The sequence below is a fragment of the Chelonoidis abingdonii genome, chromosome 4, assembly GCF_003597395.2.
Source record: "Chelonoidis abingdonii isolate Lonesome George chromosome 4, CheloAbing_2.0, whole genome shotgun sequence".
Lineage (NCBI taxonomy): Eukaryota > Metazoa > Chordata > Testudines > Testudinidae > Chelonoidis > Chelonoidis abingdonii.
Genome location: NC_133772.1, coordinates 90,046,866 through 90,073,491, shown reverse-complemented (window position 1 = coordinate 90,073,491; position 26,626 = coordinate 90,046,866). Strand labels below are relative to the sequence as shown.

General features: G+C 47.4%; 1 protein-coding gene across 8 annotated transcripts in view; it reads left to right on the top strand.

Annotated features, from left to right (window-relative positions):
- Positions 1-23,116, top strand: part of TYRO3 (TYRO3 protein tyrosine kinase) — a 77,251-nt gene extending 54,135 nt beyond the window's left edge. For 6 of the 8 annotated variants that reach the window (XM_075065459.1, XM_032793872.2, XM_032793871.2 and 3 more), the window contains 7 exons: positions 5,549-5,629; positions 7,344-7,436; positions 8,274-8,395; positions 8,691-8,800; positions 10,191-10,350; positions 12,162-12,298; positions 17,809-19,378. In XM_075065459.1, the coding sequence (XP_074921560.1) occupies positions 5,549-5,629; positions 7,344-7,436; positions 8,274-8,395; positions 8,691-8,800; positions 10,191-10,350; positions 12,162-12,298; positions 17,809-18,184 (1,079 nt within the window). In that variant the 3' untranslated portion in view covers positions 18,185-19,378. Of the gene's footprint in view, positions 1-5,548; positions 5,630-7,343; positions 7,437-8,273; positions 8,396-8,690; positions 8,801-10,190; positions 10,351-12,161; positions 12,299-17,808; positions 20,376-22,893 lie in introns of those variants that run through there. The other 2 variants (XM_032793869.2, XM_032793868.2) reach the window with 2 other exon arrangements.
- Positions 23,117-26,626: the final 3,510 nt, after the last annotated feature.

The window sequence follows — 26,626 nt, the reverse complement described above, 5'->3', positions numbered from 1 at the left end:
GGGAGAAGAGACAGTTCAGTCCCAGCTGCGCTCCAAGCCGCCAGAGAAATTATGATATCTACGGCCAGATATCACAGTCAATGCAAGACAGGGGCTATGACGAGATGCTGTTCAGTGTAGGGTTAAAGTGAAGGAGCTGAGGAGTGCCTACAGCAAAGCCCGTGATGGAAACCGTCGCTCTGGTGCTGCCCCCACTACCTGCCGGTTTTACAAGGAGCTGGATGCGATACTGGGATGTAACCCCACTGCCAATCCTAGGATCATATCGGACAGTTCACAGCCTGGAGACCAGGGTGAAGGGGGACACAGAGGGTGATGTGCCTGCAGACTGCAGCCAGGAGCTGTTTTCTACCCAGGAAGAAGCAAGCCAGTCGCTGGGTGCTACTATTGAGGAAGGATCAGAGGAGTCTGTTCCAGGTAAGAAGCTTTTATTACAAGGATGCAAATGTTTTGGGAGCAGGGGGGCTATGCCTAGATGTGGAATAGCCCATTGATTTGATCTATCACGTCGTGGTAATCTGCCTCTGTAATCTCTTCAAAAGTTTCAGCCAGAGCGTGTGCAATGCGCTTCAACAAGTTTATGGGGAGAGCAACTGTGTCCCCCCTTGTCCCAGCCAGGCTAACACGTCCGCGCCATTGTGCCGTGAGGGGTGGGGGGATCATGGCTACACACAGGGAAGCTGCGTAGGGACCAGGGCGGAATCCACATAGCTGTAGAAGGGTCTCCCGCTCCTCGCAGGTGACCCTGAGCAGCGCGAGATATCTGGAAGGTACAATTCTGTTGAAAATGCAGGGATACTGTTAAGTGCTATTTCCCTGCACCTGATCTTTGCCCTCTTTTCTCAGCTGGAACCCCCCATGGCTAACAGGGAAAGAGAAGGCAGCCTGAAACCCCCACCCTGCCCTGTGAGCCGTGTGTGCAAGATGCCTTTCTCTGATTTCCCTGTACCTGATCTTTGCATAAACCCCATGGCTAGGCATAACAGAAAGAAGTGGAGGCAGCCTCCCCACCCCCCCCTTTGAGCCGTGTGTGCAAGATGCCTTTCTCTGATTTCCCTGTGCACCTGATCTTTGCATAAACCCCCATGGCTAACAGGAAAAGGGCAGCGACCCCTAGAGGGCACCAATGATGGCCCTGTCCCCACCTTCCTTTCCCAGGTGTGCTGCATGTGTTATTTCCCTGTAGCAGACCAATCAGACCCAACCTTCACCTTCCCCAGTGATCCAAATGGCTTTAAACTCACCATGTGCAAATTCGATCTGCTGCAGTGTCCAAGTGTGGTATGTTCACACTGTCTGTGAATGATGGCTACAAATACTCTTAAAAACAAAGCTTCCTCTGTATTAACATTTTACTCTCTTTTTTTTTTTTAAAAGTGACCTTGAGTGATCTGGTCCAGCAACAGATTTTCTGAAAGGCTAAGAAACTTAAGAAGAAGCCTAGGAAATCGAAGGAACAGCTTGTGAAAGCAGTCATGAATATGTATTCCCCAGCACAGAAAAGAAAAAGTTACAGCATTGGCGGGAAAAACGTAGCATTAAGAAGGATCAGGCAGCAAAGAGAACCACAGATCGGCTGCTAAGCCTCATGGAACGCCACACAGACCTCATGCAGTCAATGGTAGACATGCAGGCAGAGCACTACCGTGGATGCCTCACCCCATCCCAAACTCACACATTGTGCCCCACTGTTTCCTCAAAACACCCATTTCCAGCATCCTGGTGCTTACCACCACCAACTGCCCCCAACACCAATACGTTCACCTCACAGCCCTGATAACTACGACCCTTACCCAATGCACTCAACCCCCATCACCATGCAGCATTTTAATCCTCAAGTGCAGCAGCAGCAGTGCAGTGCATAGCCCTCAAGGCAAGCCCTCAAGGAAGACATATTCAAACCTGTGAGTGTAATGCTCATCACCGTACCCCCCCTTCCTGTTTTATGTACTGTATTTTTAATAAAGGATTTCTTGTCTTTTAATTCAGTTTTTATTATTACAGAAAGTGTAACATCTGTACCACAAGTGAAAAATAGGAACTGCAAATCAATGAAACCACTGCAGTAACTGCTGTGGAGCACTGCACTAAACTGCAGTGGAAGGCACCCAACATTACTGTTGGCTTTCAGCCTCAAAGTGCTCCTTTAAGGCATCCCTAATCCTTGAAGCACTGTGCTGGGCCTCTCTAGTAGCCCTGCTCTCTGGCTGTGCAAATTCAGCCTCCAGGCGTTGAACCTCGAGGCCCATTCGTCACTGAAGGTTTCACCCTTCCCTTCACAAATATTATGGAGGATACAGCACGCGGTTATAATCGCTGGGATGCTGCTTTCCCCACGTGTAGCTTCCCGTAGAGACTTCTCCATCTCCCCTTCAAACGGCCAAAAGCACACTCCACAGTCATTCTGCACCGGCTCAGCCTGTAGTTGAACCGGTCCTTGCTCCTGTCAAGCTTCCCTGTATACGGTTTCATGAGCCAAGGCATTAACGGGTAAGCGGGGTCTCCAAGGATCACAATGGGCATTTCGACGTCCCCACTGTGATCTTACGGTCTGGGAAAAAAGTCCCTGCCTGCAGCTTCCTGAACAGGCCACTGTTCCGAAAGATGCGTGCATCATGCACCTTTCCAGGCCATCCTGTGTAAATGTCAGTGAAACGCCCACGGTGATCCACAAGCGCCTGGAGAACCATTGAGAAATACCCCTTCCGATTAATGTACTCGGATGCCAGGTGGGGTGGTGCCAGAATAGGAATATGCGTCCCATCTATTGCCCCTCCACAGTTAGGGAAACCCATTTGGGCAAAGCCATCCACAATGTCCTGCACATTCCCCAGAGTCACGGTTCGTCTGAACAGGATGCGATTAATGGCCCTGCAAACTTGCATCACCACTATTCCAACGGTCGACTTTCCCACTCCAAACTGGTTTGCGACCGATCGGTAGCTGTCTGGAGTTGCCAGCTTCCAGACTGCAATAGCCACCCGCTTCTCCACTGACAGGGCAGCTCTCAGTCTCGTGTCCTGCGCCGCAGGGTTGGGGCGAGCTCAGCACACAGTCCCATGAAAGTGGCTTTTCGCATCCTAAAGTTCTGCAGCCACTGCTCGTCATCCCAGACTTGCAGGACGATGTGATCCCACCACTCAGTACTTGTTTCCCGAGCCCAAAGGCGGCGTTCCACGCTGCAGAGCACGTCCGTTACTGCCACAAGCAATTTAGTGTCAGCAGCGTCAGCAGCATCTATTTCATCATCTGAGCTCTCACTGTCACTTTGGAGCATAAGGAATAGATCAACTGCCAGACGGGATGTGCTGGCAACATTCATCAGCAACATCCTAAGCAGCTCGGGCTCCATTCTTCCTGAAATCACACGCGGCAGAATCACAATGGCACCAAACGGCTGAAAAGGGAAGCGATGCACCACGGGTCGTTGGAACAGGAAGCGGAATGACCCGCACCCTTCCGTCCCCTTCCCACAACCCCCAGCAGCAAATTGGGACGAGGTGCTCTGTGGGATAGCTGCCCACATGCACCACTCACAACAGCGCTGCAACTGGTACAAGTGTGGACACACTGCAGCGCTGGTCGCTGTCAGTGTGGACACACTGCAGCGCTGGCCGTACACAGCTGTACGACCACAGCTGTAACGGCCAGCGCTGCAAAACTGTAAGTGTAGACAAGCCCTGGGGCAGTTTGAATGCAGGATTTGGGTTTAGAGCATTATAGGGGTACGTCTGCAGCTGGATCTGAATTTTACCAGAATTTGAGGATGTTCAGCTTTAGCGTTTTAGTTCAGATTAATCACTAGAAAAACATAAAGCATTTAATCAAAAGGCCGGCAATTAATCCAAAGGGAAACCGAAATCAGGCGGCATAGGCAATGGAAAAGGGATCTGGTTTTCGTTTTGACATAAACAATAGATTTCTAAGATTAGCTTTAATGCAATTCTCTTCAATCCTGCTCCAGTGAGACTGTTCTGCCCTCCCCACACCCACCTCTCCTGCCTCCAAAAATGTGCTTCTGAAAGTCAGTTTCATGGTAGGAGGATGATCTTTCTGCAGAAGAAAAGGGCTCAGATCTTGATGCCGCTCGGCAATAGAACTTGGGTAAAATTGGTGTGGAAGCAACATGTGCCTGCCTCTTTTGTGTCTGGATTTCATTGACAGGTACAGAGGATCATCCCACTGTTGACCCATCTGGCCAGATCCTCTGACCCTCTTGGACTGCTTCCATGAGCTAGAAAGTTGCCCTAACAAGACACTTGGGCATTCCCTTAGTCTGAGACAATCCTTAGCTGGCACTGGTGCATCCAGTTCCGCACCATCTGCTCCAGGCCCCCAACCCCAATTCTCAGCACAGGGGTGTTGTGGGGGTAGGAGAGGACATGGGTGCAGTGGGTGGAGTGCCTTGCACTGCACTTTGGTGATCCCCAGCTGTGTAACATGCTTTGGTTACTGTTAGGGACACCGTAAAGATAGCTTTCAACCATCTTTTACCCCCTGCGACTTTGGGTCCTGTGACTTGCTCTATTGTGCATTGTGGTTGTGGAATGACCACATACAGCACTGGGAAAAGCTAGCTGACTTCTCTCACGTCCTTTCACTTGCGGTGTAGATGCGAGAATCACCTTGCTCCATTTTTTCACTCTTGCTCCAGTCCTGTTTACTTGGCGGCATTTCGATCTGAAACGATATACCTCAAACCAAGTGCATTCGTCTACAAGATAAGCGGTTATGAAATCATGTGGATTTAGCAGCTGGAACTTATTCCATTAGGCAAATCAAAGCTAGATGGAATCTAATGCAAACTGATACATTATATTTGTTTTAAATCTGTGTTATAATTTAAAACCACTTCAGGCCAAAACAACTTTAACATGGTGTAGCCAGCCATACTTTGTCTACACTGAGGCCTTGTTTCCACTGGAGAAATTTACTGGGGCAAACACCCCCTCGATCGATTGACATGTGCTTCCTGTCCACACATAAGTGCTTGAATAGATTGTCAGGCCAGCTATAGTCAGTGGATGTTAATCGCTGAATTTGCAGAGATAAGGCCTGATTGTGTCTTGGTTTATTGATGAATCTCACTTGCATAATCATTGGGTTGTCATCTCTGACAGCTGTCACCTTGGAGAGCTTCCTCAGATGAAAGCTTTCTTAGTTCTTCAGCTGAGAGACCCCTCAGCCCCAACCAAGCCTGATTCAGCCATGCCCCTCGCAATATACCCTTTCCAGAAATACTCCTCAGCTGTGATCCATGACCCTCCCTCCAGCTCTGCACATCTTGTCAGCAAAGGATTGCCAGTTGAAACTGTCCCCTACCTAGCATACCTCCATCATGGTATTTTCTTTACCTTGGCCATGCTGCTGTGGCCTCCCACGTGCACACATGCTCATGAAGCTGCTGTAGGAGAAATGGAGCTGGTAGCTATACTTCTTATATAGCTCTTCAGCTCCCAGCTGCTCCTTCCATGATCCCTGGAGTAACGTGATGTGAATCATCTGTGCTAGCGCTGTCTCCTTAGTTCCTGCTCTGGTTATTCCACAGGCGAGTTTGGGTCGGTTAGAGAGGCGCTACTGAAGCTGGAGGATGGCTCTTTCCAGAAGGTTGCAGTAAAGATGTTGAAAGGTGGGTGAAAGTGGGGCCACTTGAAACACTTAAAATAAAATCACTTGGAAAGATTACATTTAGGCTTGGAAGGATTCGATTTTGATTGGTAAATGTCCATCAACACTGATTTCATCATGCATGCTCCCACTGAGCGACCTCACTTGTTTGTTAATCCCTTTTCTTTCCCTGTCATCTCTGTCTATTTCGTCTTTTAAAACATATAAGCTCTTCAGGGCAGGGACCATGCCTCCTTATGGTTTGTACAGCACCTTGCATATCCTGGGCACCAGCAGAAGCAAATAGTAAATATTATTGCTACTAAGTACAGAAAATGCCACTCAATTCCTTGATTCTGCACCATAGTAAGTCCTATGGCATGGACAGTTGTGTCAAGTCTACTTGACCCTACACAGGAAGCCATGAAGGGCCAAATCCATCTACATATATCCTGAAGTAAATGGATGAAAGTCTCTGGGCCAAATTCAGTAGTGAAGTAAATAGTAACGTAAGTTATGTGTCGGGTGTAAGTGACAAAATAGCAGAATGCCCATTTATTTGGCATTCAGTGGACGTACAAAACAAGCCCAACTTCCATGTTGACTGGGAAGTGGGGTTGTAGCCGGAAAAGTAACTACCAGACAAATCAGATAAAATAAAGCAGGACCTTTTCTCACATACACTCACTCACATACTAGCATGCGCCACTCCATCCCTGTCACTCCTGGAGCCAGACGTGATGTAAATGGGTGCAGCTGCCATTGACTTAAACATAAGTTATGCTTGCTTATGCTTGGACCTGAGTTTGGTCCCCACTGAATACAAGACTGTAAACAACACTCACTTTGGCATTTATTGAATGCCAGATTAGTGGAAGTTACACTGCTTTGCCATTTACAAGCATTTTTCTGACCAGCTTGTAAACCTGTGGGTCTGAATGTGATCTCCCAGCAGGTCTTAAGAACTCCCACCAAATTCAGCAGTGACATAAAGAAAGGGGAAATGGCATGCTGCACTGAACCCTTAGCTCACTTCACAATCTGAAATAACAGCAGAAAAATCTAGGAAACTGCTCCAGATTTATACTGCTGTGATCGGATTAGAAACTGGTCAATGAGTAACTTTCACGCCCTTTAATGTCACTGCTGAATTTGGTCCAAGATCTCCAAGGTTGCTGGTGCCAAAGAAATCATTGCTCCTGCAAATTAAAAGAAGCAATACTGCTAAGAGATATAAAAGCATTGATCTTTTGTGCCACCAAGCTCATGTATTAAATGGTCTCCCCATTTTGGACTAGGATTCCAGACTATCTAGTTGGTTGGCAACATCTTTAATCCCTTCTGCCAGGCTATCACCTCGCACCCCTCCCTCCCCCATTATAATTCAGTTCCTTTTAGCTAATTAATTCCCATGTCTTTAAGCCCCACTCATGATTTCTGTGGCTTCCAATGAAAGCTGTTGCTGAGAAAAGAGCTGCTAATCGACAAGTCTTTGCTCTGCCAAGAATGAAGTCACCAGATGTCCCTGATGTATGCTTGAGGCTCTCTCCCTGTTCTAACTTCTGTTCTCCCCCCACATCCCAGGAGAATGTGGCAGGCTAGGCTTTGTTGTGAAATGTTATCTAACTGTGCGTCTGAGACAATGTGTTATGCCTCACAAAGCAAGCTTCTGATAATCATATCTCTTAATGCTCCTCTGAGTCACTGAGGAAAAATCTCGTGCTTCTGCCTTTCAGCGGATATCTTCACCTCAAGTGACATTGAAGAATTCCTGCGAGAGGCTGCCTGCATGAAGGAGTTTGACCACCCGCACGTTACTAAACTGATTGGTGAGCCAGCAGCAGAGTTCTATGGGACAATATAGTTCCTCTTGCCTTGCTGGATCCCAAACTGCTTAATAAACTGTACACATAAATATATGCAGACTATGCAACAGCACTGAGATGCAGCCACCTTCTGGAGTGGTGGACCTCAGTGTTCAATTGGTGCTTCCCATTCTGCGGGATGTGGATGTTGCTCCTTTCCAGGCCTACCGGGAATTGAAGTGTGTCTAATTATAGACGTGTGTGCATGTGCACACATATTTTTAATGCAGCTGTAACTGATTTCTCTTAAACCATTTCTCCGTTCTTCCTTGGCTTTTGGAAATCCATTCGGCAACATTAGCCACAGATGGCCTGGCTGAGAAATGACTTGTGAAAGGGATATGTTAGATAGGTCAGTGGAAAAATAGGTAAAAAATAAACCTTTGTTATCCATCAGATTAGAAACTCCTAAACAGTGAGGAAGAAGACAGCAGGACATTTCCTGCCTTGCTCTAAGGCATTGTGGGACATGGAGCAATGTAAGCAAAACTCCGAGTGCTCTGTGGGGCAGATCACCACCCCCTTTGGAAGGATCCTAGGAACTTTAGGGCCCAGGCCTGGAAGGAGCTGAGTGCCTCCTGAGTTGTGTTGAGCACCTGCAATTCCCCCTGAGGTAGGAGTCTCTGCACCTCATAGGATCAGGCCCTGAGCAGGAGGGTAGCACATGGAATTCAACCCTCCAGAAATGTGGGTGACGGTGTTTCCCCTAGACTGTTAAGAAGAGGGAGAGGCAAGTGTAATGCCCTGTCCAGGATAGATCTGTTTGCAAACTGCTCTTTGCTGTGTGCTCTCTCTCTCCAGGAGTCAGCCTGCGGAGTCGTCCTAAAGGTCGGCTCCCAATTCCCATGGTCATCCTGCCCTTTATGAAGCACGGAGACCTCCATGCTTTTCTGCTGATGTCCCGGATTGGAGAAAACCCCTTTGTAAGTCTTTCTCTTTGTATGACCCCTCCCAGGAGCGGGTGGGTTTGGGAAGATCACATTCACACTGGTGCAGGTTTTTATTTCTCAAAGGTACTTGCAAGAGGCTAGAAGGTTTTGATCTCACTGGTGACTCCGGGCTCACAAGGTTCTGAAATGACTTGACTTTGTCGCGCTTGTGTTGAGGACAAGCTGCCTCTCCACCGCCCCCAATGTAGACCGGGGGGTAAATGCCCCAGTTTGGCCCTGAGTGACTGGAATGTTCCAGGGACCAATTTAGAACTGTGCTTTCTTGCAGAATTTGCCTCTTCAGACACTACTCAAGTTCATGATTGATATTGCCAGTGGGATGGAATACCTGAGCTCGAAAAACTTCATACACAGGGACCTTGCTACTCGGAACTGCATGTAAGTGTGCCGGGTGCTTTCAGACCAAACAAAGGCTCGGCAGGGAAGGAGGCAAAGCCTTCGTAAGAGAGAGATAAGAGAGAAAGGGGAGAGAAGCCCCATGAAGTCACAGGAAGGGGCAGTAGCCTGGCTTCTCCTGAAGGGTTAGCCGGATACAGTTCTTCCCTCCAAGAAAGTGTCAACAGATATGGGGAAGCTAGGACCTGTTAGCCGTGTAGGGATTCATAGATTCCAAGGCCAGCAGGGACCATTGTAATCACCTGTGTAACACAGGCCAGAGAATTTACCCAAAAGCGGAGCTTTTAGAAAAACATCCAATCTTGATTTACAAATGGAAACTCTACCACAACCCTTGGTAAATTATTGCAATGGTTAATCACTCTCACCATTATTTCCCATCGGAGGAGTGGCATATCCTCACACGTGACTCCTAAGATTCAGTGAAGCACCCAAACTGAACCCTATCTCCAGCACTCCCATCATTGGGTTCTGTGTGTATTTTGCAGGGCTGATGTTTGGTGGGGTGCATGTTATGTTTTTGCAGCATTGTGTCATTCTGATGAGACATCATCAGGTATCGATGTGAGGTCTCAATACAACATACAGAGCAGAGAGTGGATTTGGGTTGTGATAAGAGAGAGGAACTTTTAGAATGGCCAGAAAACTGTATCAGCTCTGAGGGCTTGATAATGAAGATGTAAAAACTAATCTAGGATTCCCCAGAGTGCACATGGAACCCTCTGGTGACATGCGGACCCTGGCCCACGTGGAGGATTTTCTCTTGAAATAATTAAATTGTTGACAACCGTGCATGATGCAGCATTGCAGCTTCTCTCTCCCAACCACCTCCCTGCTGCGAAGAAGGAGAGGTCTTTGTTCCTCATCCCTCCTCCTCCCCTGGCTACTTGGAATGGAGCAAGAGAAGGAACCAAAGTCTTTTTCAGTAGAACTGGTGTACATCTAAATAAAACCACTTCCAACCTACTAGGCACCTGTCTGCATCTTTAGGCACTTAAATATCTTTGAAAATTTGGTCTAGGCAGCGGAAGCTTAAGTGCACCGTTTTGCACAAACACTGTGAGGAGGGGAGGTGATTCTCTCTGGACTCCTTTAGGTGGAAGTCACTCTGCTCCCGCACTTCCAGAGTTGTAGTGACTCCCCTGTTAGTCTCTAGGAACTGTACTGAGACCTCCAGCCTATTTCACATCGGCCACCAAACGGGATGACTTGGGGACACCACCAACTCCGGGCCCTGTTTGAGTTGGTGAGCTAAGGCTGAAAGGTGCTCTACCTCATTACAACTGCTCTGAGCTGGCCAGTCTTGGACATATTTCTAGTTGCCTGAATGTAGCCAGTAGTTTCTTTCTTACTCATTCACATTTTCCCTTAGGTTGGATGAGAATATGAACGTGTGCGTTGCAGACTTTGGGCTTTCTAAGAAAATCTACAGTGGAGACTATTACCGTCAGGGCTGTGCCTCCAAGCTGCCAGTGAAGTGGCTTGCTCTAGAAAGCCTTGCAGACAATCTTTACACAACACACAGTGATGTGGTAAGTTTTGCTCTGGTGTTTGGAACCAGGTCCAACTCCCCTAGAAACCAGTGGGGATTTTTCCGCTGACTTCACCGGACAGTGAATCAGGCCTTTGGTGACGGAAGAGGACCATGTGAATGGTTGATGCCTTGTGTGAAGGGATGGGCGCATCCCTGCCTTCTGGCTTGGATCATGATGTCAGAACTGGAGAATCTGGGAAATGTTTTGAAGCTGAACAGAGCAGTTTGTGGTGCAAATGTGAAAATGATGAATCCTTCTCTCCTGGCCCTCTTCTTCTTTCACCCCTCGTCACTTCTCATCCCTGGCCTCCTTCCCTCACCTCCCTCTGCCTCTCTCATTCCCCTACCCCATCCTTTCTATTTTCCTCCAGTTTCATCTTTCCTTTCTCACCCTTGTTCTCTTCCCTTTTTCTCTGTCATCATTCCATGCCACCAGAAGGTGACATGATCTCACACACACCCACTGGAGTAGCTCTGGCAATGCTATTTCATCCAGCAGAGGGCTATGCTGAGGATGACACCACACATCCCTGCCATATTGTTATGTGGATTAAAAGGCCACTCACTCCTTAGATCAGGGGTAGGCAACCTATGGCGTGGGTGCCAAAGTCGGCACACGAGCTGATTTTCAGTGGCACTCACATTGCCCGGGTCCTGACCACCAGTCCGGGGGGCTCTGCATTATAATTTAATTTTAAATGAAGCTTCTTAAACATTTTAAAAGCCTTATTTACTTTACATACAGCAATAGTTTAGTTATATATTATAGACTTATAGAAAGAGACCTTCTGAAAATGTTAAAATGTATTACTGGTACGTGAAACCTTAAATTAGAGTGAATAAATGAAAACTCGGCACACCACTTCTGAAAGGTTGCTGACCCCTGCCTTAGATACTCCTCCTTATTACGTTTCACTAAGGAAGTGAGGACAAGCACATGCACCTGGAGCTCCTCTTCCTTTCCTCTAGGTCTGCCTTCTGGTTCCCTCCTCTCTCCCCTGCTGCTTTCTGAGCTGGTTTCCCATTGGCTCCTTCCTTTACCTGTGGACCTGCACTGCCAATTACCAGTTACTGACTCTGCCTCTGAAGAGGTGGCTGGTGATACCCCAGTGGTTCTCAAACTGTGGGTCTGGACCCCAAAGTGGGTCGTGACCCCATTTTAATGGGGTCGCCAGGGCTGGCATTAGACTTGCTGGGGCCCAGAGCCAAAGCCCCAGCCCCACTGCCCAGGGCCAAAGCTAGAGGGCTTCAGCCCTGGGTAGTGGGGCTCAGGTTACGGTCCCCTTGCCTGAGCCTGAAGCCCTTGGGCTTTAGCTGTGGCCCCCTCTCCCGCCCAGAGCGGTGATGCTCGGGCAGCTCAGATTTGGGTCATGTAGTAATTTTTCTTGTCAGAAGGGGGTTGCGGAGCAATGAAGTGTGAGAACCCCTGCAGTACAGCCTGACTGCAATATTGCATGAGTACTGCCGTCGACCTTGCTGCGGAGTGCGCCCAACGAGTGACTGATTACACAGCTGCGTGTATCGCTGATTACGAGAAACAGTCCCTTTGCACACAGCAAATCCTGCTGGTTAGACTTCCCCTGGCATTTTCCAAAGATACGGGTCAGAACATACTAAACTAAAAGTGGCTCATTCCCTTCACCGCCCTAGGCATCATGGCCAAACTCTGCACATCCCCCAATAGCCCCAAATCTGGCGCTGTGCAAGAAGCTAATTAGCTCACAGCAACCAGTTGGAAAAAATATTTCCCCCTGCCCTGGCAAACAGGGAACCTACGATTTGCTAGCTCTGTTTGCTGCTCCGTTTCAGTGGGCATTTGGTGTGACGATGTGGGAGATTGTGACACGAGGACAAACCCCTTACGCCGGCATCGAAAATGCAGAAATCTACAACTACCTCATCAGTGGCAACAGGTTGAAGCAGCCCCCAGAGTGCCTGGAAGACATGTAAGTAACTTGTTCCTTGCTTTGTTTAGACCACCATGGAGAATCCTCTCTTAATGGAGACAGAGAGAGATGGAGACAGCTGGCCTGGCTTCTGTTCACAGTCTATTTCTTTTCAATATTTGAAGACACCTGCTAGAGACAGTCATTGGGGTTGCTACAAATTATAAAGGGGCCAGTTTCTTTGCTTGCGTCACGCCACCAAAGTCAGGGTAGTTATGCTGGCAGCTAAGTTGGCCTGAGAGCTTGAACAGCATCAGCACTAGAGAGTTTTGCCCCCTTTGCAAAACTATACCTGTGTTCCTTGAAACTCACTGCTACCCACCTCCTCCAGGCCAAAGCCTAAGCAAAGAGATGGGCTGCATGCCATGCCCTGAAGGTCAGGAGATTAATAATCTGGCATAATGATGGGGGAAGCATATCTCAGAACAGAGGAACCTTTATTGCATATTCCCTTCAAAGCTAGGCTTTGTCATCAAAAGCGTCTCTGCTGACCTCAACTGCAGTTGGCAGAATATATAGGAAGAGAGGGGGGCCTCTCAGATAGCCAGAACCTGAGCCATGTAAGGCTTTATCGATCAGTGTCCACATCTTATACTGCGGCTAGAAATGACAAGGAAGCCAAGCCAGTGTTTGGAATATCCTCAGACCCTGCAGCTAATGCCACTAGGCAGCCACATTCTGCACCAGCTGTAGCTTCCAAATGGCCATCTCCACACTGCATTGCTGGGTGATGAAGTGTTCCCTCTTCATAAAATTACATGGAACGTGTGTATCCAGATCTTTCACTCTATAGCTGCCGGCATAAACCCCCCAGTGCTGGAACAGACTTCTGTCTAGATTGAGCTATCAAGCTGGAGTGAATCCTTTGGGGCTGAAGCAGTCTTTATAGTTCCTTAGCTCCACCCCTAATACATGCTGACCAATCAGTGTCCTCTACCTGACTCAAAAAGGAGTCTCAAAGCTGGTAACAAACACTGCCATCTTTCTCAGCTCCAAGAGGATTACTCCAGCGCATTTCCTAAGGTAAAAGCCTTTTCATTTTGGACAAAGGCATTTGAGAAGAGGAAATGAGAAGTCATCCATGCTGAGCACTCCCAGTCGTTGGTTTCTACTTTCCCATTTTTCCTTGAGCATCTTAGTACAAATAATATAGTCTCCATTTAACCCTTTCACTAGCCACCCTATAAGGCCTCCAAGTCCTCTGTCGCAGACCACTCCATCACACAGCCCAGTGCAGGGGACGCTTCTGAAAATGTTGGCTTTCCCCTCTCTGTCTCACTTTCCCCATCTGTAAAGTGGTGCCTAGAGAATGATCTGGAGGAGTCCCTGTTTCACGGAGTTGCCTGTCCCCCACATTAGGGAATGATCTGGGCTCTTGTTAGTGAGTCATTCACCTTAGTCTTCATGGCAGATCACTTTTTGACTGTTTCCTAGCATTTGTATATCTTTATGTCAACCCATTGTTTGACTCTGGCAATGAAGCCAAAATATACAGTGAATGTGGCACTGCAAAGTAGCGAGCAAGTGAGAGTAACCAGGCTTTAGTCAACTCTTTTGTATGGAGTATTTCTGTAGTATGTGGGCCTGCTTCTGACTGGTGTAAATCAGGAGTAATGCCATGGAAGCCAACTGCTCCACTGCAAAATTAGTAACAGGCTCAATAAAGTGCTGTCTAGCTACAGTGAGAAGAGTAAAAAATGCCATCATCCAATTCTGTATTCTTTGTTTCTCAGTAAGCCCCATATCAGATTGCTCAGTTCACAGGTTTACAGGTCTATTTGTTCTGGGCTGCTTTTCACTGTCAGAACTGTAAGATCACAACAATAAAGATTCTGGAATAGGAATTTAGTTGCCAGCTTGGTGGGTGACACACAAAGAATACAAGAGATCTAGCTTTTTTCCAGCTGAATGAGTTCTGCTGTGCTGATGACACTAAGAACTTGTTTTGTTCCCAGGCTGAGCAGAGCTGAGTTAAGTATAAAACACATTGGACCTGAGTCTGTATTCCTTACCTGAGTAAAACGCGCACTGAAGTCAGGGAGAGTTTGGCCTGATTAAGAACTGTGGGTTCTGATCCACATGAAGCAGATATGTGACAAAGATCCCACTTTTCAGACTATATCGTCACCCTGGCCACCCCACAGGATCTAACCCTTGGAGTATTTGGGGTAAGCTAAAGGTGCCTTCCCCAGTAAAATCACCACAATAAGGGGCAACACCACCATTGCCTCCCTCTGGAGAGTGAATCCTGCCTGGCACAAAATGGCCAGCCTAGCTCTGGGAGGTTTGATATATGCCTCTCTGCACTAAGTTCTGTGAGTTTGGCCCTCGGTCTCTTGTGCTGCATTGTAAGAGGGAAGAGCTCCTTCCTGGCCATCTCCCTTTGTCGGCTGTGCAGTGGATCCAGTGCTTAATTTGTCCCAGGGCTGAGCCCTGGCACCTCTGGGCTTGACAGTTCATAGCCCTGGCACCTCTGGGCTTTGCAGTTCATATCCCCGGCACCTCTGGGCTTGCTGTGACAGTTATGAAAATAAAAAAAATTGTTTGAGCCCCGGCACCACTTTCATTACAAATTAAGTACTTAAGTACTCACTGGAGATCTCTGTCTGTGACCACTGCAGCAGATGTTTCTCAGGCATGTCTTGGGTTAAGTGAGAAGATGCTCTCTGGAGAGTAGGGAAGCATGTGTGTGCCATGTCTTCAGCACGTACCAGTTACAGGAGGTTATTTACCAGCCCTGGAGTGGGTGGTCAGTGTTGTGATCAATTTGGTTGCCCGGTCAGTTTGACTAGGACTAGGTTTTTCTGAAAGTTCACAAACTCAGGATAGTAGATCACAGTTTTATTTAAATAAAGAGGAGCAACCATGTGATCCCCAGCCTCCAACTCTGTTGGCTCCCTGTCCATTTCAGGACCCAGTTCAAAAGCCCTGGTTTTATTTAAGAACCTCCATGGACTCTCTTTATCCCATTTCATAGATCTCATCTTTCCTCCTCACTTTCTTTGCTCTTCTAACATGACCTAACACTCCTGGTGCAAGAACTACAGTGCCTGCAAGGAGGAGTGACTGGATGGAGGGAGACAGAGTGGGGAGGGGGGTTGTCAGCCAGTGAAGTGTAAGAGGTTCTCCTTCTGAGCCACAGTCAGGAGCGGAGTGAATAGCTCCACTCCTGACTCTGACCTTCATCCACTCTGGCACTCATACTACTTTGCCTGTAATGACTGAAGCTCAATTGATACTTGACCTCAGAAAAAGCAGTCTACTTAGCATGACTGGTACCGTGGCTGATAAATGACTGATAGAGTTTTGCATGCAGAGATGGAGTGTGTCACAGCCATTCTAGGGGGAACACACAGTAATCCTGGTAATTTTTTCCAGAGCAGACAAGGCCATTTTAAGCTCAGTTATTCAAGCAATAAAGACTTTGTTTCTGTACAGCCCTCTGAACCAGAATAACAGTGCCCATGTTACATGGGGACGGTGCCCTTTACCAATCAAGTTGGCATTCCATCATAGTAATAGTAATAGCATGGGTGGCAGGTGAACTCCAGGCTCTGGAAGGCTAGACCCTGGCTCAGACCATACCTTCTGCCCAAGACCCCGCCCCTCTTGCCAGAGCCCAGAGTCCCTCCACCTCCCGGTGCGGCAGCCAGCCCCACCCCCATCTCCAGGCTGCCTGAGTACCCCCAGCCCAGGAATGCCAGACGAGTGAGTAGGCGGCGCACACCCCCCAGCCCCCACCCATCCCCAAAGCACCAGATAGGTGAGTGGATGGCACAGCCCCCCCCCACCCCCCAGCTCCGGAGCACCAGGCAGGTGAGTGGGCGGCATGGCCTCTCTCCCCTAGTCCTGGATTGCAGGCCGGCCCCGATTAGCCCCCCAGCCTGGGGATCCATCCATGAGGGGGAAGAACCCCCTGCGGCACAGCCCAGGAAGCAGGAAGGGGCCTGGGGGTGAAGCGTGGGCAGGACCACGCAAGGCTGTTTGGGGAGGCACAGCCTCTCCCTGCCTTCCATACCCACAGCCCATGAATAGTGGATGGATTCCATTATGCCCGAGGAGCTGAGATAACAAAGTTTAGATAGAACCTTTTAAAACTCTGACCAGAAAAATTGTTGCTCCTAAAAATCTGGCTTCTATTTTGGTTTTTTATTTTTCCTCCTCATGGTTTTATCTATCATTTGATTAGAATCTGGAACAATAAAATCTCTGATCTACTGTTGAGAGTATAATACACACACTATTGAACAAAGAGCAGCGGTTTTCAACCAGGGGTCTGTGGCCCCCTGGGGGGTCAGTGAGCCCTTTCAGGGGGCCTGCAGGGCCCTATGGCTGAAACCCGGTGCCCTGAGCCCCAGCAGTGAAGCCAGGAGCAGCGCAGGGCTGAAGCTGCCCTCTCCCCACCCCCCCAAGCTAAGAGCAGCTCCTGAGCGAGTCAGGGGCTGGAGATGGTGCTCCCTCCATGGACCCCACTGTGTGGAGCTAGCTCAAGCCCTGCCAGCTGCCAGCCCTTGTCCCCCAAAATAGAAGTAAACTATGCCTATGCCCAAGGGTCCCCTGGCTTGGAGCCCTCAGTTCCCCCCATCCACCCCCACTGGGCCATGGAGTTTTTATAACATGTTGAGGGGGGCCTCAGGAAGAAAAAGGTTGAGAACTCTTGCTGAGAATAAAAATCTATTACTAACCATTGCATTTACTCGGGGTTCTATTCATGCCAAGCAGCATGGCTGGACTGATGCTCTACCAAATCAGCTTTGTTGGACTGGCCTTTTAATTTTGATTTTTTTATGTGTCCGACTCCTGAAAACCCTGCTTCTTGGCAACAATCATTCTAACCAAAGTGAAAATACTCTGGAAAATGTGAGGAGACTAGGAATTTGATACTATTGAACATACTGAAGGCAAATCCTCTCACCCTGTGCCAAGCCTGAGCAAATGACCTTTGTGTCAGTGAGTTCTGGAGAGGGATGTGTGCTTTTTATTTTTTGGTACTGTTGCTATGTCAATTTACTACCCAAAAGAGCATCTAACTGCTTCTAAAACATTCTAGTGACACATCTAGCTCAACCAAAAAATAAGCATCCAGAAGTCAGATTTGACAAATGCCCTTGTTAACTCTCCAATACACCAAAACTAGAACTCTCCTCTCCCCATTGTCCTGTTTTTTCCCACTCAACCCACCCCAGAGAAATCCTAGGAATATTCACTGAGGGCTGTGGGTGACTCCTCTGCAGATCTGGCTGCTTGAATTGCCTCTGTACACAGAGATTTTGGGGTGGTGTAACAGAATTATTCCCAGAACTTCCACTGGGATAGGGTGGAATTGCATGCCTCCCCATTATGGTTTGTTGGCACAATTGACCCCTAAAGTGGTGGTTGTACCATGTCACTGAGTGAAGAATTGGATCCTGTCTTGTTGTTAGTGGCGTTGCCAAATGATTAATGGGCAGGGTTACTTTGCACACAGACTCTCTATATTTTTCAGCTCTCTTATTCTGTTTGCATTGCAGCTATGATCTCATGTGCAGATGCTGGCATTCTGAGCCCAAGCTACGCCCTAGCTTTGGAATGCTGAAATTACAGCTGCAAATGATTCAGGGGAGAATGTCCATGATCTCGTCCAGTCAGGATCCTTTATATGTCAACATTGGGGAGGCCAAAGAGACTTCTGGGAGCAATCCTGCCTTGTACACGTCATTTAGAAATTTGGACAGCGGAGAGAACATTGTTGAAGCAGCTGCTGCTGTTACTAGTGACTATCGCTACATCATGAGCCCCTTGTGCCTTGGAAATGACGTTGGAAGTGAAAGGCATCCCAATGCAGCTGAAGGGGAGGCCAGGAGCCTTCTGCAGGAGCTGGAGTCAGAAAGAGAGAGAAGTTGTTAGCCTGTAAGGCAAAGACACTCCAGTTCTCTACAATGGGGTGTGTGCAGCTGGATTGCCATGTTGCACTGCTTTCTAAAGCCAGTTGGAAGATGTTTTTAAACTGCATGGGTAGCTAGAATTAGGGCTACTTCTGTAGCTTGCACCATCTGTGTGGACTGCTGTTGCGGACAGCTCAGAAAGATCACAAATCATAATAACCCCTTGGACTTTTGGGGGGTAGGATTAAAGGTCTATTGCGTCCAATGGGAGTGGGTTCAAAGCTACAGCAACCAATGAGTGTTTGTTTGCTCGGCTAATTCTCATTGGCTGCCACCACAGAGTGGAATGCACATACTAGTCCATCAGTGCTCGCTATTTTGTGGATGCTTTTTCAATTCTGGCTGTGTGAGCTTTGGACCAGTAGATATGGAAACACTGGCAAATATTTAGGCTGTGGTTCAGGACATAGGGGAAGAAAAGCCCCCTTGTGTTCACTCAGCAGTACTGCCTAGACCTGTTGCCTACCTCAGTGGTTCTCAATCTGTGATCTACGGAGCTGCTTACGTACAGTGATAAAACAGTCAGTGTTTTTCAAGCAATGACACTTGTTGCTAGAAGTAGCCTCGCCCAAGGCTTTCTTAGAATTTCCAGATGCTTTTGTTGAACAACTAAACTAAAACCAACGAAAATCCAGCACCTTTCTCCACCTTGTGCACTTTGTATCTTTCGTTGTCTTCTGTTTGGTATTAATGCAGCCCTGATCAAATGTGCAGCTGTTGTAAAATGAGTTGGCAGGGGCAACCCTGCAAAAGGATAGAACCATACTTCACAGGGAAGTAAATCGAGCTCTGCAGTGGGGGCTGGCAGCAGTGTGGGGAATCCCTCCTCAATAACATAAAGTGGAGAGGAAAGAAACAGCATAGATACAAAATGAAGGCCGGTAACCATGCATTGACTTCATCAGAAGCAGGATCCAGCATTTGCTTTATTTTAATCTTCCCCCTTAACTGTCCCTTTCTTATCTTTTTCATGTAACCAAGCACTGTAGGTGCCACTGAAAAGGTGTGGAATCGTTGGGAGCAAAGAGATCAACAAGCAGGGGTGCTGGAACAATTTGTATAGTGGGGGTCTTGAGAGCAACTGAACCAAACTGTAAACCCTGTATATGATGGAAATCACTTCAAGCCAGGGGGTGTTGCTGCACCCCCAGCACCCCTAGTTCCAGCACCTATGTCACTAAGGGGATATTTGTCCAAAAAAAGCAGTCCTCACTATGAAAAAAATTGAGAACCAGGGGCCTTGCTGATTAAGAGGTCTTCAGGCATCTGCAAAAGATCAACCACATTGGAACATATTCCGTTTATCACTGCAGCCTTCCAGTGAGGGAGAGATTCATATTACAGCTCTCTCCTCCCTCCCCGAAATCAGCATGTCAGATACGTTATAATTGCAAACAGTCATGTGTCTTGTTTTTTAAATAATGTAATATTTTAATGTAAATGAGCAAGTGTTTTGTATAGCGGTCCCCAGCACTGCCAGAGACGTGCAGTACACCTTACCCCAGTTGTCTGAATGTTTACAAGACCAGGATCTAGCTCATCTGACTTCCTGTGCCCTGAAGAACTTTGCAGTATCGTGCGACTTGGGCTTCCACATTGGACTCCCCTCACAGTGAATGCTGTAAAATTCAATGTTTATACTTTGAAATGAAGTGCTAAAGATGGGACCAAGCTGCAAAATTCAAATCCAGATCTGGAATACGAATACCCAAACTTTGCCGACTATGATTTCCATTTTACCCGTTGTAAGAGAGGTGCTGATAGCAAAATTCAGAGCCACATTCGAGTCCTAATTTAGAACAAAGTCTGGTGTAGTTGGCGCTGGGGTTTTGAAACTCAGAACAATGTCCTAAAGCTACTTCCCAGAAGTTCCATACAATAGACAGCACCATCTTATAGACCAGGAAATGTAGGATTTTTCTTCTCTGTTTAACTGGTATACAGAAAACACTGGTTATAAGTGAGCAAATAATACATAACAAAGGGTATTGTTTTACCACAGTACCTGTGCAGATATGTACGTTTATTGTGAGAGCTGAAGGCCACGTTCCCTGCAGTCAGCTGGGAAATGGAGATGTACCTATAGAATCTAACTTCTGGAAGCATCTCATTAGTTTTTATTCTTTTTTTAATAATAAAACGTGTACTGTGTCTGAGCCCCAGCCTTGTGTCCACTCCATCTCACAGCTGGTGATGTTTTTCTTTAAGGGCCTTCTCATTCAAATGAGGCACAGATAAAATTGGTTGGCCTCATAGGTGGTTCCCCCCCCTTCACATAAAAACACACTGAGCCAAATCTTTCTCCTCACCAAGTCTGAGGAGCTGAGCTCAGGACAGGGGGATTCCTGGGAGTGGGGTTGGGATGAAGGAAACTTCCAGCCTTCCTAGACTGCAGATCCTCTCTGTGTCACTACTGCAGGCTTGAGACTGTCACTACCCCGGCTGCAGTGCCCCAGTCTGTGATGGCAAGGGCTGGTGCGTAGCAGATGTTCTAGCCCAGCCACCTGAGCCTTCCAACTCCACTGGGAAGGAGCTCAGAGGGAGCCCTGCTGGGGGATGGTCTATACAGAGTGTCAGTGACTGGGATGTGGGCAGTTGTTCCTAATGGTCAGAGCAGGAGTCAGGCCTTGTGGTTCAGGAATCAGAGCCAAGGATCAGAGGTCAGAAGTCAGAGCCAAGGGACAGAACTGGGTTACCTAGAGTGAGGCAAGGCAGGAGGAGGGCTAGGAACAAGCAGGTGCAGGAGCCATTGGCAAATGCTTTGAGCAGCCACTGAACTGCTGCTACTGCTGGGCTAAGAGCCCCACTGCGGACTCTTCCAACCAACCTGCCAGTTAGGCAGCCTACTGCAGGCCCGCTGTGGAGACTGGCTCTAGCTCTGGCTGTGGCTCTGCTGCAGGACGATTCCTGACAAAGAACAGCTGGTGCCAAAAGAGGAAGGAGGCTAAAAACAGTCACGGGTGCATTCATACCTTAAGACAGGCCTTGCCCCATGCTCTGAAAATAGCAGCTGAGTGATTCAGAAGGACAGACTCAGGGAGGACCTTCCATACAGAGAGTACCTGATCAGAGAGGATTGTGCCCCAAATGGGTCCAGGGGATCTCTGGAATGGACAGTAGAGATATCCCAGCCAATCCCAATTGCCTTGTGGGTTGCTCAAATATTTTGGTGTTAGATTGTTAGGGGCTTCATATACTTGGCTTGTTCTTGCTCCCATTAAAGCCATTGGGAGCTTTGCCATTGAATTCCGTGGCAGTGAGATCTGGACCACCCTCAGCAAGATTCTGAGTAAAGTCTTAGCCTAATACTTCTGATTTTGCCATTTCTGGCATCGTTTTGGAAGGCTGACTGTCTTCAAAACGGAACCAACTGTTCCCCCTCCTTGCATGGAGCCAGTAGAATAGCACAGACTCCCCCATAATGGTAGTTTTGCTTGGGCTGCAGCTTCACCATAGCATTCCCTCTGGTGGCAGAGCAGTCAGAAGGTTGGGCTGTCTGTTCTTACAGAAATGGGAGCACCACAGGAATCCAGCCTGCAGATTTAAACCTGATCACACTCCCTCCTACCCGCAAACTTTCCTCAGTAATGGGACCATGACTCTTCTCTCCCCTTCTAAAGTCTGCTCAGACCACTCAGTGGCTGTGGCACTTACAATGCCTTTTGCGAAGTAAATTCTGCCTGGGAGCGGGGAACATACCCTGCTGCATGGTTCTCCCTTGTTTGCGGAGCTATAGCATACTGGCTATGAAGAGGAGAGAGGCAGCTATGTGGTGAGGATGCTGCTGCAGCATAAATTGCTTTCTCCTCTGTGTATGCATGCCCCCATCCCTTAGTAAAGGTCCCTGTATGCGGCACGGAGGGAAGCACATGCCCCTTTAAGAAGGAAAGAGAAAATATACTATGAGGGTGGTCAGATTTGGGGCCTGTCTACCTAGACACTTTCTCCTTTGGGAAATAATTAAAACCCAGTTATTTAAAATGTTGATTTATTTCTAAATCTCAACAGAATTTCTTAGCCCTGGGTCATCTCACCAAAGGGGAATAACCTCAGCCTGTCACCATGCATGATCATTTATTTTATGTCAGCAACTACAGTTTTGGGCAAGCTGGGATGATTCTTTCACCTTCCTACAGTACCTTCTTGTAACACTTGGGCCAGAATATGCCCCTTTTTGAAACATTACTGTGCTACTGTGTCTCGTAAAGGCGCCTATGGAATCTTGTAGCACAGCCATATCTCTTGTGCAGCTTGTTTATACATAGGGACTGATCCTGCACTCATTGCAACCTCTCTGTTGTTAGTCCTATTGGCTTGGATAGAACTTCACGAGTGCAAATAAGGTCAGAATTTGGCCCACAAGTTTGATGGGACAGAACAGACGTTTATTGATGTGGCCAGACACGTCTGCAATATGTGACTAAACCTCTAACCCATGCAAATGAACCATTCTCCCTACCACCGCCACCCCCACTCCTTTTTTTTTTTTTTGGCGTGCACTTAGCTAAGTCTTGCAGGCCTTACTAAGTAAAAGCTCCTACTGAAATTGTTTTGCCTGGCTAAAATCTTGAGCTGGTCAAATAAATGAAAAAAGCATGTTTGCAAATATATTCCTGAATAAATGACTTGAACTTCATTTGGCTGTTATTCACACTATTCATTTTGTGTCAGTTTTCAGCCAACTGCCAGCATCTGCCAATCGCCAGCGTTTCAAGAGTCCATTGTTGAAGTTTGTTTATAAGCTTTTCTGTGACGCTCATCGTCGGTATCTGAGAACCACATTCACGATTGATCATTATTCGTTACTCAACATTCATTATGTTCCTCTTTAAAAATCGGTTATCCAGTCAGAGAACAGAAAAGACAAAAGGCCCTGCTTCTCATTTACTTATTCTCTCAGGCCTGGTCTACACTACGCGTTTAAACCAATTTTAGCAGCGTTAAACCGATTTAACGATGTACCTGTCCACACAAAAAGGCCCTTTATATCGATATAAAGGGCTTTTTAAATCGGTTTCTGTGCTCCTCCCCAACGAGAGGAGTAGTGCTAAAATCGGTATTACCATATCAGATTAGGGTTAGTGTGGCCGCAAATTGACGGTATTGGCCTCCGGGCAGTATCCCACAGTGCTCCACTGTGACCGCTCTAGACAGCAATCTGAACTCGGATGCAGTGGCCAGTGGCCCAGGTAACAGGAAAGCCCATGAACTTTTGAATTTCATTTCCTGTTTGTCAGCATGGAGCTCTGATCAGTACGGGTGGTGATTCAGTCCCAAATCCAAAAGAGCTCCAGCATGGTCTGTACGGGAGATACTGGATCTGATCGCTGTATGGGGAGACAAATCTGTTCTATCAGAGCTCCGTTACAGAAGACGAAATGCCAAAGCATTTGAAAAAAAATCTCCAGGCTATGATACAGAGTCCACAGCACAGTGCTGCGTGACATGCGTAACGGAAAGCCAAAGAATCAAATGGACGCTCATGGAGGGAGGGAGGGGGTACCGAGGACTCAGCTATCCTACAGTCCCTGCAGTCTCCGAAAATCATTTGCATTCTTGGCTGAGCTCCCAATGCCTGTAGGGTCAAACACATTGTCCGGGGTGGTTCAGGGTCTATCCGTCAATTTACCACTCTCCCTTCCATGACAGAAAAGGGGGAAAAATCATTTCTTGACTTTTTTATATGTCGCCCTATGTATACTGCATGCTGCTGGTAGACACGGTGCTGCAGTAGTAAACAGTAGCATCCTCTCTTCTCCCTCTCCCGGTGGCAGATGGTACAGTGCAGTAGGACTGATAGCCGTCCTGGTCATGAGCCCGTGAGTGCTCCTGCTGGCCTCAGGTGAGGTCGGCCGGGGGCGCCTGGGTAAAAATGAGGAATGATCCCGGTAGATGATACAGAACGGCTGGTAACCATCCTCATCATAGCAACTGGGGCTGAGCTCTTATCAGCCCCCTCCCTTTCATGTGTAAAGAAAAGATTCTGTACTGCCTGGACTATCATAGCAGCGGGATGCTGAGCTCCTCCCCCCACACCACTTAATGTCCGCCTGGACTATCATAGCAGCTGGAGGCTGCCTCCCCCTCATTTTATCTCACTAACAAGTCAGTGTTTCTTACTCCTGCATTCTTTTTACTTCATCACACAAATGGGGGTGACACTGCCACGGTAGCCCAGGAAGGTTTTGGGAAGGAGGGAAGCAATGGGTGGGGTTGTTGCAGTGGGCACCCCTAGAATAGCATGCAGCTCATCATTTCTGCAGGATCAGACATTGGAGTGGCTATGCTCTCTGATACACTAGTTCTCTAGTACACTTGCCATTTCTAGGCAGGACTGACTACTATTTTGATACCAAAGGAGAGATTGACTCGGGGAGTCATTCCATTTTTGTCTTTGCGCCCCCAGCAAACCTTAGCCAGGGGCACCCATGACAGCAGCAGATGTACAGAACAACTGATAACCATCTTCTGCTATCATGCAAAGGCAAATGAATGTGCTGTTTGTAGCGTCTTGCAGTATCGCCTCTGTCAGCGGCATCTAGTAGACTATATGGTGACAGTAAAAAAAGGCTTAAACGGGCTCCATGGTTTGCCGTGTATGGCATCTGCCAGGGCAATCCAGGAAAAAGGGCACGAAATGATTGTCTGCTTTGCTTTCCCGGAGGAAGGAATGACTGACGACATTTACCCAGAACCATCGGCGACAACGATTTTTTGCCCCATCAGGCACTGGGATCTCAACCCAGAATTCCAAGGGCGGGGAGACTGCTGGGAACTATGGATAGCTACGAATAGCTACCCACAGCTGCAACGCTCCAGAAATTGACTCTAGCCTCAGACCATGGACGCACACCACCTAATTAATGTGCTTAGTGTGGCCGCGTGCACCCGCCTTTATACAATCTGTTTTACAAAACCGGTTTATATAAAATTGGAATAATCCCGTAGTGTAGACGTATCCTCAGTGTAAAAGGACCTTAGTGTCAACGAGCATTAAGACTGTAATGACTGTAGGTTTTGAGCCTGACAGTGGTAAAATGTGAAAAATGGCTATGATTCTGCTTTGGCACCGTCTCCTATTCCATATAGCCTCAATCTTGAGAGAATATAAAATATTCCATTCCTAAATCTGTGTGGGCTGGGGAAATAGGGTATTCTCCGCTCTGCCCATAGTACCATTGAAATTGCAGAGGCTGTGTATTTAAACACCATTACTGCTCACCTGGGTCTAGCAGAGCTTCTCTGACTACTATTCTGATAGCTTTCCAAACATGGCTACAACTAGCATGTTTCCAACTGTAACATGAAAATGATGAAAATGTTTTTGGGGGGCTGTTTTTGCAAGCTTCTGTTTTCTAACTGAGAAGTTACTACAGGAAATATTTGACCTTAGGAAATGTGTTGCACCTGCTAACTGAAGTGCTCACAGATAGGATAGGGATTTAAAGGGGTTGGTCTAGTTTTTTTAAACCTTTTTAGGGACTGACTGTTGCCAATCTGCTATATGAATGAATGGAATTAGGAGCAGGAAGGGGGTTGGTCTGTATGTGGAAAATCCTGCTGGAAATACACAACATGATGCTAAATAATGCTCAGAGCATTTCCCCAAAGAAACAAAACTGGTAGCTCTGAAAGCCTTGAGACAACTTGGAGAGCACTTAAGAAAACATTCTGTAACTGTAACATAACTAGTACACTGGATTCAGCATGTTACTGCACTCTTAGCTGACATATAAGACATGGTTTCTGATTGCTACCTTGTTATTAACTGGACAGTAGACTGCTGTGGTGTTTCTCTTGTGTTCAGACTATTATGACATTTACAACAGAGGTTTTGCCTAATGGAGCATTGATGGTTCACGGAGCACTTGCTGGTGGTTTGCAGAGAGCTGGTTGGTCACATGAGGGTGTGTCTCTAATTGTTAAAAGAAGCTCAAAATAGCTTGGGCTAAATTCTGGGCTGGTGTAAATAGACAGAGCTCCACTGACATTAGCTGAGTAGCTAGCCTATTAAATAAATATTTTCCTAACACTATTTCTCCATATAAGCAACTGCTGTAGTTTCCACAAGGATATTCCATAAACATGAAAGGGCAGGGAGGTAGTCTGCACATTTGTGTATGGGAGGGAGATGTACATGGGAGAATTGCTTTATTAAGATCTAGCCTACACTGTGGAAAAGTTTGAGAACTCCTAATTTTAGAGTATTGAGATAAAAATACAGGGTGCAATATGCCTTTCCAAATACAGTTCTTCACTGTGGATACATGTTCTTTATTTGTCTTCACATTCTAGTAAAATAAAGTATCAGAGGGGTAACTGTGTTAGTCTGGATCTGTAAAAGCAGCAAAGATGCATCCGACCAAGTGGGTATTCACCCACTAAAGCTCATGCTCCAATACGT